The sequence below is a fragment of the Fopius arisanus genome, unplaced genomic scaffold (genome assembly GCF_000806365.1).
Source record: "Fopius arisanus strain USDA-PBARC FA_bdor unplaced genomic scaffold, ASM80636v1 scaffold00016, whole genome shotgun sequence".
Taxonomy (NCBI): Eukaryota; Metazoa; Arthropoda; class Insecta; order Hymenoptera; family Braconidae; genus Fopius; species Fopius arisanus.
The window spans coordinates 1,147,654-1,158,784 of NW_011887755.1; the positions used below are offsets into that span (position 1 = coordinate 1,147,654).

Consider the following 11,131-nt stretch of genomic DNA (forward strand, 5'->3'; position numbering starts at 1 on the left):
TATGTAATAAATGGATTAGGCTTTCTGGGCGGGAGTTTCAAATATTACCTGAAAGGTAGTATAACGTAGTGTGTAGTTCTACCCTGTCTTAAAATGAAAAGGAGTAGGGAAATCGATCTCGAAATACCTGAAAATTTCACAAATGACCGTAAGAGTAAGACCCGTAAGCCGAAACCGACCCGCCACCACGACGTACTCGTACCGAAATTGTGATCCCGTGACGATTTCGTGGTTTGAAATATTGCAGTGCAATCCCTTAACGATTTTTACGACAAAACTGTTTCGTCAGAATGTCTGCAATACCGAGTCCTCCTTAACCGTCTGCCCAAATCTGTTCATTTGAGAATGTGTCCATAAATTTCCGTGTGCATACGATCATAGTCATACATTTCCGTCAGCCTTCCACTTTTTGGACTTTGCAACCGCCATTTTCCCTAGAATGTATCTGATCTGAACGAACTGTACCCCAACGCCTTCCCCCTTCACTATAGAGGGTGTTTCAGTGATTGTAGAATTTTTCCTGGAAGCACCCATTGCCGTACGAGGTTTTTTTTTTGTTAGTCCATACATAAACCGAACTTGGCCCATTGGAAGTGGTCTCAGTGATAATTTATCCATCAATCTTCCGCCACTGATCGAAGAAAATTGAAGCACTCTCGAGCGCAATGCGAGCCGGTGTAAGTACCATTTACCTGAATTTTTGTGGTCGATTTATTCGTGTACTTGTAATTTTATGGCGGAGTAGAACGGCGTAAAGCACACAAGCCAGCATTGATCTCTATGCCCCGGCTTCTTTTGAAGACAATTTTTTTACTTCGATTCGATATCATTTCACCCTGCATTCAATTAATCATGGCTTACGTGTTAACGACTGCTCGATTTCATTAAGGCATTTAATTTAATCGGACCAAAACCGCGTAACGGTGATATTGAAGGTTAAACTCCCATTTCTATTTGATGAATAGCTTTTCAAAAATCCTCACGTATCGTACACTATTTTGTTACGTACTACTAACCTAGAAATTATGCAGTTTCATCATCAATTGGATTTTTCAATTTTTACAGGGTACAATATACTGATCATGTCCGTGCATTACAAGTTCAAGTCCACCAAGGATTTCGACACGGTATCCTTCGATGGACTCCACATCTCAATTGCTGATCTCAAGAAGGCTATATTTCACCAAAAACGTCTTGGTAAAAATACGGATTTCGATCTTCAGATAACTAATGCACAAACGAAAGAGGGTACGTGTGTCTATTAATCAGCGAAATAAAGTTGGATCATTTCATGAATAATTTTAAAGTAAATCATGAAAAATGAAATTGATCTCATATTTTTTTGGATCGGAAATTATGGAAAGGATTAAAATTGAGCGCAATTAAGATGTACGCTATCAAATCTTTCGGAAATTTTGAAATAAACCAGATGTTTTTTTCTGAATTTAGATTACACCGACGACAATGCCCTGATAGCAAAAAACACGAGCTTGATAATAGCTCGAATTCCCTTGACAGTTCAGCAGAAAAGGTCTTGGGATCGCAATGAGCCCCAATCATTCTCAAACGCCAAAGATGAATCTGGAATGGGGCACACAGTGGACCTCACCAGATTGGATGGTTCCGAGGAGGATAAAATTCGTGCCATGATGACGCAATCCACCCAGGATTACGATCCCTCTAACTACATGAAAATTCGTGGAGCAAATCAAACTGGTGAGGTGCCGCCGAACTACAGATGTTACAAGTGTCACCAGCCAGGTCATTGGATAAAGAATTGTCCACTGGGTGCGACTCAAGAGCCCATTGAAATTAAAAAGAGTACCGGAATACCGAGGAGTTTTATGGTGCCTGTCGAGGGCCCACTGGTGCCCGGTGCCATGATGACACCCACTGGACATTACGCTGTCCCAGCGATTGATCACCAGGCTTACAAGGAGGGCAAGAAGGAGAGGCCTCCATTCTTTCAAGATCCTGAACCAGCTGCTGAAAAACCCGAGATTCCTGAGGATCTGATTTGCAGTATTTGCAAAGATTTATTGACTGATGCGGTCATGGTCCCATGCTGTGGAAATTCTTACTGTGATGAATGTAGGTTTAAATCATCTATAAATAATCAAAACAAAATTAATTAATTCCAACCGATTTCATTCATCCCTTCATTATTGAATTAATAAAATGATAAATGACGTAATCATCAACGTTTTTGGTGAAAATTTTATTCCAGGTATACGATCGTCCCTCCTGGAATCAGAGGAACATGAGTGTCCAGGCTGCAACGAGAAAGACGTGTCCCCAGAGACACTCATCCCGAACCGCTACCTTCGTGGAAACGTCCTCCAGTTCAATAACAAAACTGGCTACGCCAAGAAGACACCCTATCCACCATCTGTTAAGCCTCTAGCTCCAGTTGTCGATAATGAGAAAACTGAGGTAATTCAGCGCGAATCTCTTCAAGAACCCCCGAAGGAGAGTCTACATACCGAAGACCCACCACCAGGAACCTTAGGTGAATCATTTATACTTCAATAATTCTAATAATGATCAGTCGATTCTTGAGTGTGCAGCAGTGACACCCGGACGCATGCGCTGGAACAGAGTTTACCTTTATTTTATCCAATTTAATGCTTATGTTAACCTTCCTTCGAACTTTCCTTAACCAAACCTAGGCGCAATGACGTAATTTTCACCGAAAATTCATTTAGCTGGAGAGAATTGATTGTTTTGCTGCTGCGTATTATTCTTCATGCTTTAATAATAAATTAAATGTATGCAAAACGAAAATAACTCCCTCAATGCGAGGAATAGTAGTTCATCGATCGAGTTAATTATTTTTAGATGAAAAAGAATCTACACCTGTGCGGGAAATACCCGAACACGTCGTGCCACCAGTTGCTGATGAAGACTCTGAAGTAGTTCCACCACCCCCACCTGGCACTGAGCCATTGCTCCCAATTCCATCGGCGAGCAAATCCCCTGAGAAAGAGAGTGATTCTACTGAGGTCCACTGCTCCGAAAGACGGGAGCACGAAGATGATTATGGCGGTGATTATGGAGGAGATTACGATGATTACGAGGAGGACAGAAGATCCAGGGATCGTCACAGGAGTTACAGCAAAGAGGGAATTCGCGACAGGTGTGCATTATTTCTATTGTTTACGGTTTCAACATTTTTATCGAAATGAAAAATCTTGGAAATTTTATGGGGCTGATGGGATTTTAATAATTGAAATATGGTCATCAATTTTTCAAGGACTGGGGATGGGGGAAGACGAATTGAAAATATAAGATCTATGAACAGGAGGAGATCTTTATCCCCCAGGCAGAGACAGGATTACCAGACTCATGGGACACCACTTCCTCACATGATGAATCAGTCAAAGGGTTATCAGAATATGCCAACTGGTAATCAAAGATATTCGAGCATGCATTATGATTCTCAATTGAGGAGATCGACTGAAGATCGCCCTGGAACACCTACTGTAAGTTACCACATCAACACCAATTAATTAGGGAATTACAATTTTTTTTTAATTGATTGATCGAAACGCTTGTTATTCCAGGTCGATGAGCCCCATCTGCATTCACAGACATCTGTAAATCAAGCCCCCCTGCTGCCATATCCACCTGGTGAAGAATGTATACCGCCCCCACCACCTCAAAATTATAATCAACCACCCCCAAGAATGGCTCCTCACAATCCTCCATTATTACCCGATCCGTACATGGGCCACAGAATGCCCATGTATCCCCATCAGCAGGGGCCACACTATGGGCCACCTAGGTATGACAGGCCACCGTATCAACAGACTGGCTACAGATCTTCTCAGCCACCGAGAAATTACAATGGACCCCCGAGGCCAATAAGGGGAATGCATCATCGTAAGTGTAACTCGGAGCTCTTCATTATTTATTAAATGTAAAAACAGAAATTATATGTTATGATATTTCTAGGAGGATATCGAGGCATGCAGCCGCCACCCCCCGGACTCGGTCGAAACATGCATAATGGGAATCCACCTGGGTGAGTACAACAAATGATTCTAGTTGTCTTCAAGATGTTTTGCACAATTTCTATCATCTCCAGTCAATTCCAGATTACGTACTAAACGATAAAAAAATTGAGAATGGTTCTTGAATTACGTGAAATGAATCCCTCCTCCAATATTTGTTACAGAGTTATAGATGATCCTCTGGAGGCATTTGAGCGAATGCTGCGGGAAAAAGATGAGCGAGATAGGAGGCTAGGTAAACACAGGAGACGCTCCAGAACTCGCTCAAGATCACGCAGTTACACGAGATCACGTTCTCGTTCATTTAGTCGCCGTTCACCACTACCATCTCGCATGAGTAGGTCGAGAAGTCCCCCGCCAAAGAGAAGGCCCTCAAGATCACCACCACCTCGGCGTAGCAGAACGCCAAAGCGGAGGTCTCGCAGTGGAAGCTTCTCTATCAGTCGGTGAGAATCAAATCATCTTCATTTATTCTACTTAACCTATCAATATTCAAGCGAGTAGTTGTCGACATCATGGAGATAAAAATTTAATTAATTGGCATTTATGTTTTAATGCATTAATCTTCCTGCAGGTCAAGATCGTATTCTCGTAGTCAATCCCCGAGAGGTTCGATCTCAAGGGATCGAGAACGGGAGAGAGAACGCGATAGGGACAGGGAGCGTGATTTGCCTCCACGGTACAGATCCCCTGTTAGATCACCTCCGAGGTAATTATTCTTTTCACTCTAGTTAAAAAAAAAATGAACAATGAGAACAACTATAACTTGAGGAATCGCCTGAAATGAAATGATGTTGGATTAAATTTGAATGTTTGCATTTTGAATCTTGTATTTTGCAGATTCCAAAGAGATCGCGAACGCGACCGAGATCGTGGCAGATCCCGTGAGCCTCCCCGTGAGTCTCGTGAACAGTACAGCAGTTATTACAACGATTCATCGGCAAATGAGTACGGTTTTCGTGAGCGTGAACGTGACATATCAAATCGTGAAAGAGGGCCACGTTACCCTCCCCGGAATCAAACGACTCCGCACAATATACCACCATTGCTATCACACGCAATGCCACCAATGTCAATGGGTGCAACACAACAACCGGAAAGGAAAGACTATTATGATTCCTACAACAGGTATTTTCGCATCAATTGTATTATGTTTCGTGTATTTATTAACTGCGCACTGAATCTTACGTACGAGTACCACACACTCGTTTATTTTCTCATTATTCTCGATATTCGATTGATACATATCAAGAGATCATTAAGACTGATGATAAGCTGCGATAAAATTCAAAATGTTTGTTAGATAAATTCTATAACGACTGAGAGAAATGATTTTCTATTATTATCTCCATGAACACATCAAGTACTGAGGAAAATTCATTGAAATTTGAATATCATGGATTATTTTTTTCAATACTCTAAACTGCGTACATGAATGAAGGTGATAGTAGTCTATTGAATGCATTAAAGAACACTGAGTATTTTTCGATACAATTTTTTTATACAGTCATTAATGCATGTATGCCCAACTGTTGTCACGATTCTCATTGAACACTTGCACTAATTATTGACATTTGATGCTGGGTATAAATGAATCAATTGACTCGAATTTACTGGATGGAGAGTGAGAGTGATATTCCGTATTATTAATGAATGAAGGAAACTATTGAATTGAACTAATCGAATATGAAGACTGCGAATGTACCTGTAAACTAGTTTAAGGTCAATTGTGAGATATCGAAACGAGTGAAATGAACTAGCATATCATATTTAAATCCAGTACTGATATTCCCCTGGAGAAATGAGTAACTGAAGACTGATGTCAGAGATTGAATTTAAATCATTAATGATTAATTAATCAAATTTTGAAGAGGCAGCGCCTTTGAATTATTTTTCACAAGTCTAGTCATTGATGAAAAGGAATTTTGTAAAAACAATATCCTCGTGTGAATCATTGATAATATTCGTTTGAAAAAAAAAACTGTATGAAAAACTGTGATAATTGTACGAAATAAAGAAAAGCAAAAGAGATATAAAGTCCCATGATGAGTGAAGAGGACGCGAGATTTATCTGGAGAGCTGGCTGTGGACGTGGAGAAGCTAAGGACGTAACCAACTCGACACAACGACTTGGTTCTTGATTCAGGTGAATTCAGGACCAAATCAATACTTATAACTCAGTTATTCGCTTTGTTATTTGCAATTCAATGACCAGTATTAATTAAATACTCTTAATAATCTATCGTGGGTTATAAATGTTGATTTCAGAAACTAATTTACATTCATACACATTATATTTCAGTTAGAGTCCACAGGTGGAGGATTATTGACGGCAATATTAATTTATCAGTAGTTAATTACGGTTTTTCGAATTTTCAGCCTGGGCAGTGCTCCTGGGATAACGAGCTCACGAAAAATTATACCGAGAGACACGGCAAATCCTTGACAAAACGATAATAGAGAATAGGTTCTTGCATTTTTATGCAAATACATTGTTTTAAACATTACAAAACAATATATTTCTGATTCTTTGGCTGGAGGTAATGGAAAATTAGTTTTCCTGGAGTCATATAATCCGGGATTTGAGTAAAATGATGAGTGGATGGAATAGATGAATGGATAGATTGAGTTTAGAAAATGTGTGAGTCCTCAGTTGGTAGTGGGCATGGGGGAGATTGATGTTAACAGTTTGTGGGTCTGTTTCAGTAGGTATGCTGGTGGACTCCCCCAGAGATTGAACAGTCCTCCTCGTGATCACAAGCGTTTCGATGATGTCGCTCCACCGGGAACTGAGGGATATTACGATTTGCCACCACCCGGAGTTGATCATCCCGAGAGGTCCAGAGAGGATCGTGAAAGGCCAAGAGGGATCAAAGATGTTGAGGATCATGGAAAGGTTGGAGATGGCGAGGAGAGACTGCGGGAGGATAGGTACATGTTATTTTAAAATTAAGGCATTATTCAAGGCAACTAGTGTCCTCAGGAATTGCATCTTCTGGGTTTCGTAATTTCGGAAAGGGGAAAGATTACAAATCTCTCAATATATTTTTTTAGAATGAAATCAGGCCCATGAAAACGATATTTATCAAAATTTTACAATATTTATTAATTAATCTCTCAATATCAATAATCACCCGATTCCTCAGGGCTCGGGATCGTGATCGAGACAGGGAAGAGCGGGATCGTCGCCCGTTGGAAAGGGATCGAGATCGAGATCGAGAACGTGACCGTGAGAAAGAGGATCGGGATAAACCAGTTGTACGTGAGAAGGACGACAGAAAGGAAAAGGAAAGAGAGCGTGAGGACAGATATCCGCGAGACCGTAGAGAGGAGGACAGACAACCAGACAGAAGGGACTACGATGCGACTCGTTACAGAGACGAACGAGATCGTCACAGGGTTGAGGAGAAGAGCCGGGGCCGCGAGAAAGATCGAAAGGATCGCGACTACGAGTCCGAGAAAGATCGAGATCGACACGAGAGGCATTCAGCCGACCACAAAAAATCAAAGAAAAGCTCGAGTCCTCATCTACCGAAATCCCGATCCGAGAACAAGGACTCTTCTCCAGAGAGATCTAAGAAGAAGGAGAAGGATCACGAGGAGAAATCCGAGGAGAAGAAGAGGGAGAAGAAGATTAAGGATAAGAAGAAGAAGAAAGACAGTGAGGAAAAGGAAAAGAAGAAGAAAAAGAAAAAGGAGAAGAAAACACTGAGAGAACAGGCGAAGAGTGAACATGCTAAGTTGGAAGCTGACACTGATTTTACACTCGATGGCAAACAAGACACTCCCTCAGATCTCAAGCCAGAAGCCGAGATGATCGAACAGATTCCAGAGGAATCTATTGAGGCCAGTGCTCCAGTGTCAACTCCAATGAGAACTGATTTTGAGGAGAAGTCATTGACAATTAATCCAGAGCCTCCAGAATTGTCTGGACAAGATCCCCTCCAACAATTAGACTCCGAACACATTCAAAATCCTCCTAACCCCAACTTCAAGCCCATCCCAGAGTTGAAAGCTGAAATGAAGCCGACAGAGAGTCTTTATGGTGGGTTGGATGACACAGAGATTAATACCGTGATAACAGTTAAATACGCCCTTCTCCCTGAAGGCGACAAAGTAATTAAAACCGAGAGTTTGCCCGAGTCATCTCAGAATCCAGAAGAATCAGCGTGTAGCACGTCTGCAACAAGAGCAAGTCCCCCTCGCGAGGAGAAATCTCCGAAGAAGGACGAGTTTCTGGCGCCACTGCCAGAACTTTCGAAGTGGGAACGTGACGATACCACCGAGAAATCCGACGAGAATATCCTGGTGTCACCACAACCCCCAGAACCATCCACTGACGAATTCAAGTGTACGAAAGTCGTGACCTCGGAGGTCCTCAAACGCGCAGAGAACGCTATATTCCAGAAAGCCATTAATGCTATTAGGCCAATCGAAATAAAAAAGATAAGCGAAAGTAGAAAGATACTTTATCAGAATCCCGAGCCAAAGATAGTAGAGCCAGAGCCTAGTCGTGAGAGGAAAAGTGTTAATGTGACGATAAATGTTGGAAGAAATGAGAGAAATGTTGAGATCACTGAGCCGGTGAAGAAGGGCAAATTGGATAGGTCAAAGTTCAAGGGTGAATCACACTCACCAACGAGACTATCGGCTAAGGAGAGGCTGGGGGACAAGATCGAGGACGATAAAGAGAAGAAACCGATTATTCGGCAACTGGGGGATAAAAGGGAGCTGAAGAGTGATGATCGAAATAGATCGAAATCACCGAAAATCCGAGAGAGGAAGATATCGCCGTTGCTTGATAGACGGGTGGATCCACCGTTGTCATTGAACAGTGACCGAAAGGTCTTTCTTGAAGACAGAAAGCACAAGGGTGTACGCTCGAGGGATGAGAGTGGCGGGAGGGTTGACAGGCTCGACCCCAGGGACTCCAAAGTCGAGGGTAAGGCCGAGTTGAGACACGGAAGGAATGACTACAGGTCGGAGTCTCGTGGAGAAAGGGATCGAAGAGGTAGAACGCCTCCTTCACACAAGAGAGAGGACAAACCAAATCCCTTGAAGCGCAAGTCCGAGGAGCTGGAGTCTGATAAGAAGAAGGAGAGAAAAGCTCGGGAGGAGAAGAAAAGGAAGAAAGAGCACAGGAGTCGCAGCAAGTCTCGAGAACGCAAGAGGAAGAAGGATAAGAAGCACAAGAAGGACAAAGAGAAGTCACTGGAAAAGAAACAGAAGCACAGGGATGAGAAGGGACAAGGGGGTGATGAGAAAATGGTATCTGAAGGAAATCCCGGGGACGAGCCGGTCCTCAAGAAAATGAGGAAAAATCCCAAACTGATTTCTGATCGTAAGCGCTCGGTTCTCGATGAAGCGAGCTTCGAGCCCGATTATTCAGCATCTGACTCAGAGAGTGAAGGAGAGGAGGGAAAGACTGGGAAGAAGCCGAAGCTCGAGGAAATGCCGGAGACCAGTGAGAGGGAGAACGAGACCAAAGTGGTAAAGAAAAGGGTCAAATCCAGCTCCGATGATGACTCAAGTTCCACTGAGAGTTCCTCCTCAGACTCTGACAGTTCCGAGGACTCGCACAGGAAGCGCAAGAAGAAGCATAAGAGGCATAAGAAGAAGAAAATGAGAAAGGACAGCAGCAGTGATAGTGACTCTTATTCGGATTCGTCTGACTCCAGCTCCGAGGAGGAGAGGCACAAGAAAAAGTCAAAAAAATCGAAGAGTAAAAGCAAACAATCCAAGAAAAAGAAGAAATCCAAACATAAATGACGTCGTTAGGCTAAACGCAGGGGTGCGTTCAACTGTGGTTTCATTAAAGAATTTTTAATGAATCTTAAGTGACTCGATACAATATTCAGCGTCGAGCTCCACACCCGAGAGCAATGATAGTGGTCTATCGTGTAATTTAGTTATTTACTTTTCAGGGGAATACTTTTCAATATTTTATTTATTCTTTCTCTTCTGTTTAATAAGGATTGAGTCTTGAATGGATGCTGTGCAAATAAATCCGATTGATAGTTCCATATGATGTGAGAAACCCAATAGAGTTGATATTATCATAATTATATTGTACTTTCATAATGTTTTGGCGATATTATAAAGAGAATAAAGAGAGTAGTTCTGTAAAAAATAAATCAATGCGGATATTATTATAATATCAATTGAACTCTTTTAATCGATTATTACCTTAGGATTAAGTTGTTATAAATTACATTTGGAAATTAGTGGAGGCACTTTCTAAGGGGAGTATTGCCTCATTACTTTTGTTATTCTTGGTGTGAAGTATTTAAACTTCTGAAGGTTTCTACGAGACTGAAGAGGAGGGGTAATTTATTTGTGCTGTCAGTTTCTTGCACTCCCAAATCCTTGGCTAGGAATGTGCGGTCGAGAGGCTGTTTTCCAAATTCACATTCTGCAAGATTCAAAGTTGTTAAATTCAATTTATTTTATTCTAGCACTTATTGAAAAATTACCTGATATAAAAACATTTAACGTGTACTTGTAGCCGATCCAATCTAGGTACTCTCGTATCAATTCATTCAAAATAATAACATCCCGCGGAGATTCGGGTCTCTTCGTCCGATTTGCCGCTGAAGACCCATCCAATAATTTCATAACTTCACTTCGCATTTCCGCCTTGATCCGTCCAAGCTCGCCACCCGCCTCCAGGGAATCCCTCACAGCTGCGAGTATCATTGAAAATTAAATTCAATCGATAATTCTTAAAAATAAAAATCATAGCTCACCATTTACTAGGTCTTTCTCCGTCGCCATTTTCAAACAAACGAAATGTCACAGAATCTCATTCCCTTTCCACCTGGCGAGCATCAACCAGACCAAAAAACTGAAAAAAAAAAACCAAAGAGGATTGACTGAAGCAAAGGCACAGTTCTGGGGGGTTTGAATTACCCCAGCGGCATCCTAGTACTGCACCCCAAGAGAGGAAGGGCGAAATACGCAATGATAGGGTGTCCATCAAGTCGATGGGGTGAATTTTATCTTCTGCTGTATGAATGCTTTTTGTTTTTTATTTGTTTAACTGAAATTTAGCCGACTGTAGAACGAGCGGAAGGGGGAAGCGACATCTTGCGTAATTTCAAACGAAAAAAATTATTCAA

At 41.8% G+C, this 11,131-nt stretch overlaps 2 protein-coding genes across 3 annotated transcripts; one reads left to right on the top strand and one right to left on the bottom strand.

The window, feature by feature from the left end:
* Positions 1-226: 226 nt before the first annotated feature.
* LOC105263785 (something that sticks like glue) lies at positions 227-10,147 on the top strand. Its single transcript, XM_011300224.1, has 13 exons — positions 227-677; positions 1,066-1,248; positions 1,450-2,091; positions 2,228-2,509; positions 2,839-3,136; positions 3,254-3,482; positions 3,564-3,882; positions 3,955-4,024; positions 4,178-4,459; positions 4,588-4,722; positions 4,854-5,141; positions 6,720-6,944; positions 7,160-10,147. Exons 2-13 carry the CDS (start codon positions 1,083-1,085, stop codon positions 9,780-9,782), a joined length of 5,559 nt encoding a protein of 1,852 aa, XP_011298526.1. The 5' UTR covers positions 227-677; positions 1,066-1,082; the 3' UTR covers positions 9,783-10,147.
* A 12-nt stretch (positions 10,148-10,159) lies between these two features.
* On the bottom strand, positions 10,160-11,033 carry LOC105263786 (lisH domain-containing protein FOPNL). Of its 2 annotated transcripts, XM_011300226.1 has the most exons (4): positions 10,923-11,033; positions 10,760-10,857; positions 10,487-10,696; positions 10,160-10,425 (listed from the first exon to the last, which is right to left on the bottom strand). In XM_011300226.1, exons 2-4 carry the CDS (start codon positions 10,785-10,787, stop codon positions 10,280-10,282), a joined length of 384 nt encoding a protein of 127 aa, XP_011298528.1. In that variant the 5' UTR covers positions 10,788-10,857; positions 10,923-11,033; the 3' UTR covers positions 10,160-10,279. The 2 variants fall into 2 exon arrangements, with proteins under 2 accessions (XP_011298528.1, XP_011298527.1); XM_011300225.1 differs by having other exon boundaries at positions 10,760-11,033.
* Between the last annotated feature and the right edge of the window lie 98 nt (positions 11,034-11,131).

Coding starts and splice junctions, on each gene's coding strand:
- LOC105263785 (XM_011300224.1), top strand. CDS start 1,083: ATGTCCGTGCATTACAAGTTCAAGTCCACCAAGGATTTCGACACGGTA. Junction 1,249..1,449: donor TAATGCACAAACGAAAGAGG/GTACGTGTGTCT, acceptor TTCTGAATTTAG/ATTACACCGACGACAATGCC. Junction 3,483..3,563: donor ATCGCCCTGGAACACCTACT/GTAAGTTACCAC, acceptor TTGTTATTCCAG/GTCGATGAGCCCCATCTGCA.
- LOC105263786 (XM_011300226.1), bottom strand. CDS start 10,787: ATGGCGACGGAGAAAGACCTAGTAAATG. Junction 10,697..10,759: donor GGAGAAAGACCTAGTAAATG/GTGAGCTATGAT, acceptor TGATACTCGCAG/CTGTGAGGGATTCCCTGGAG. Junction 10,426..10,486: donor GTTAAATGTTTTTATATCAG/GTAATTTTTCAA, acceptor TGAATCTTGCAG/AATGTGAATTTGGAAAACAG.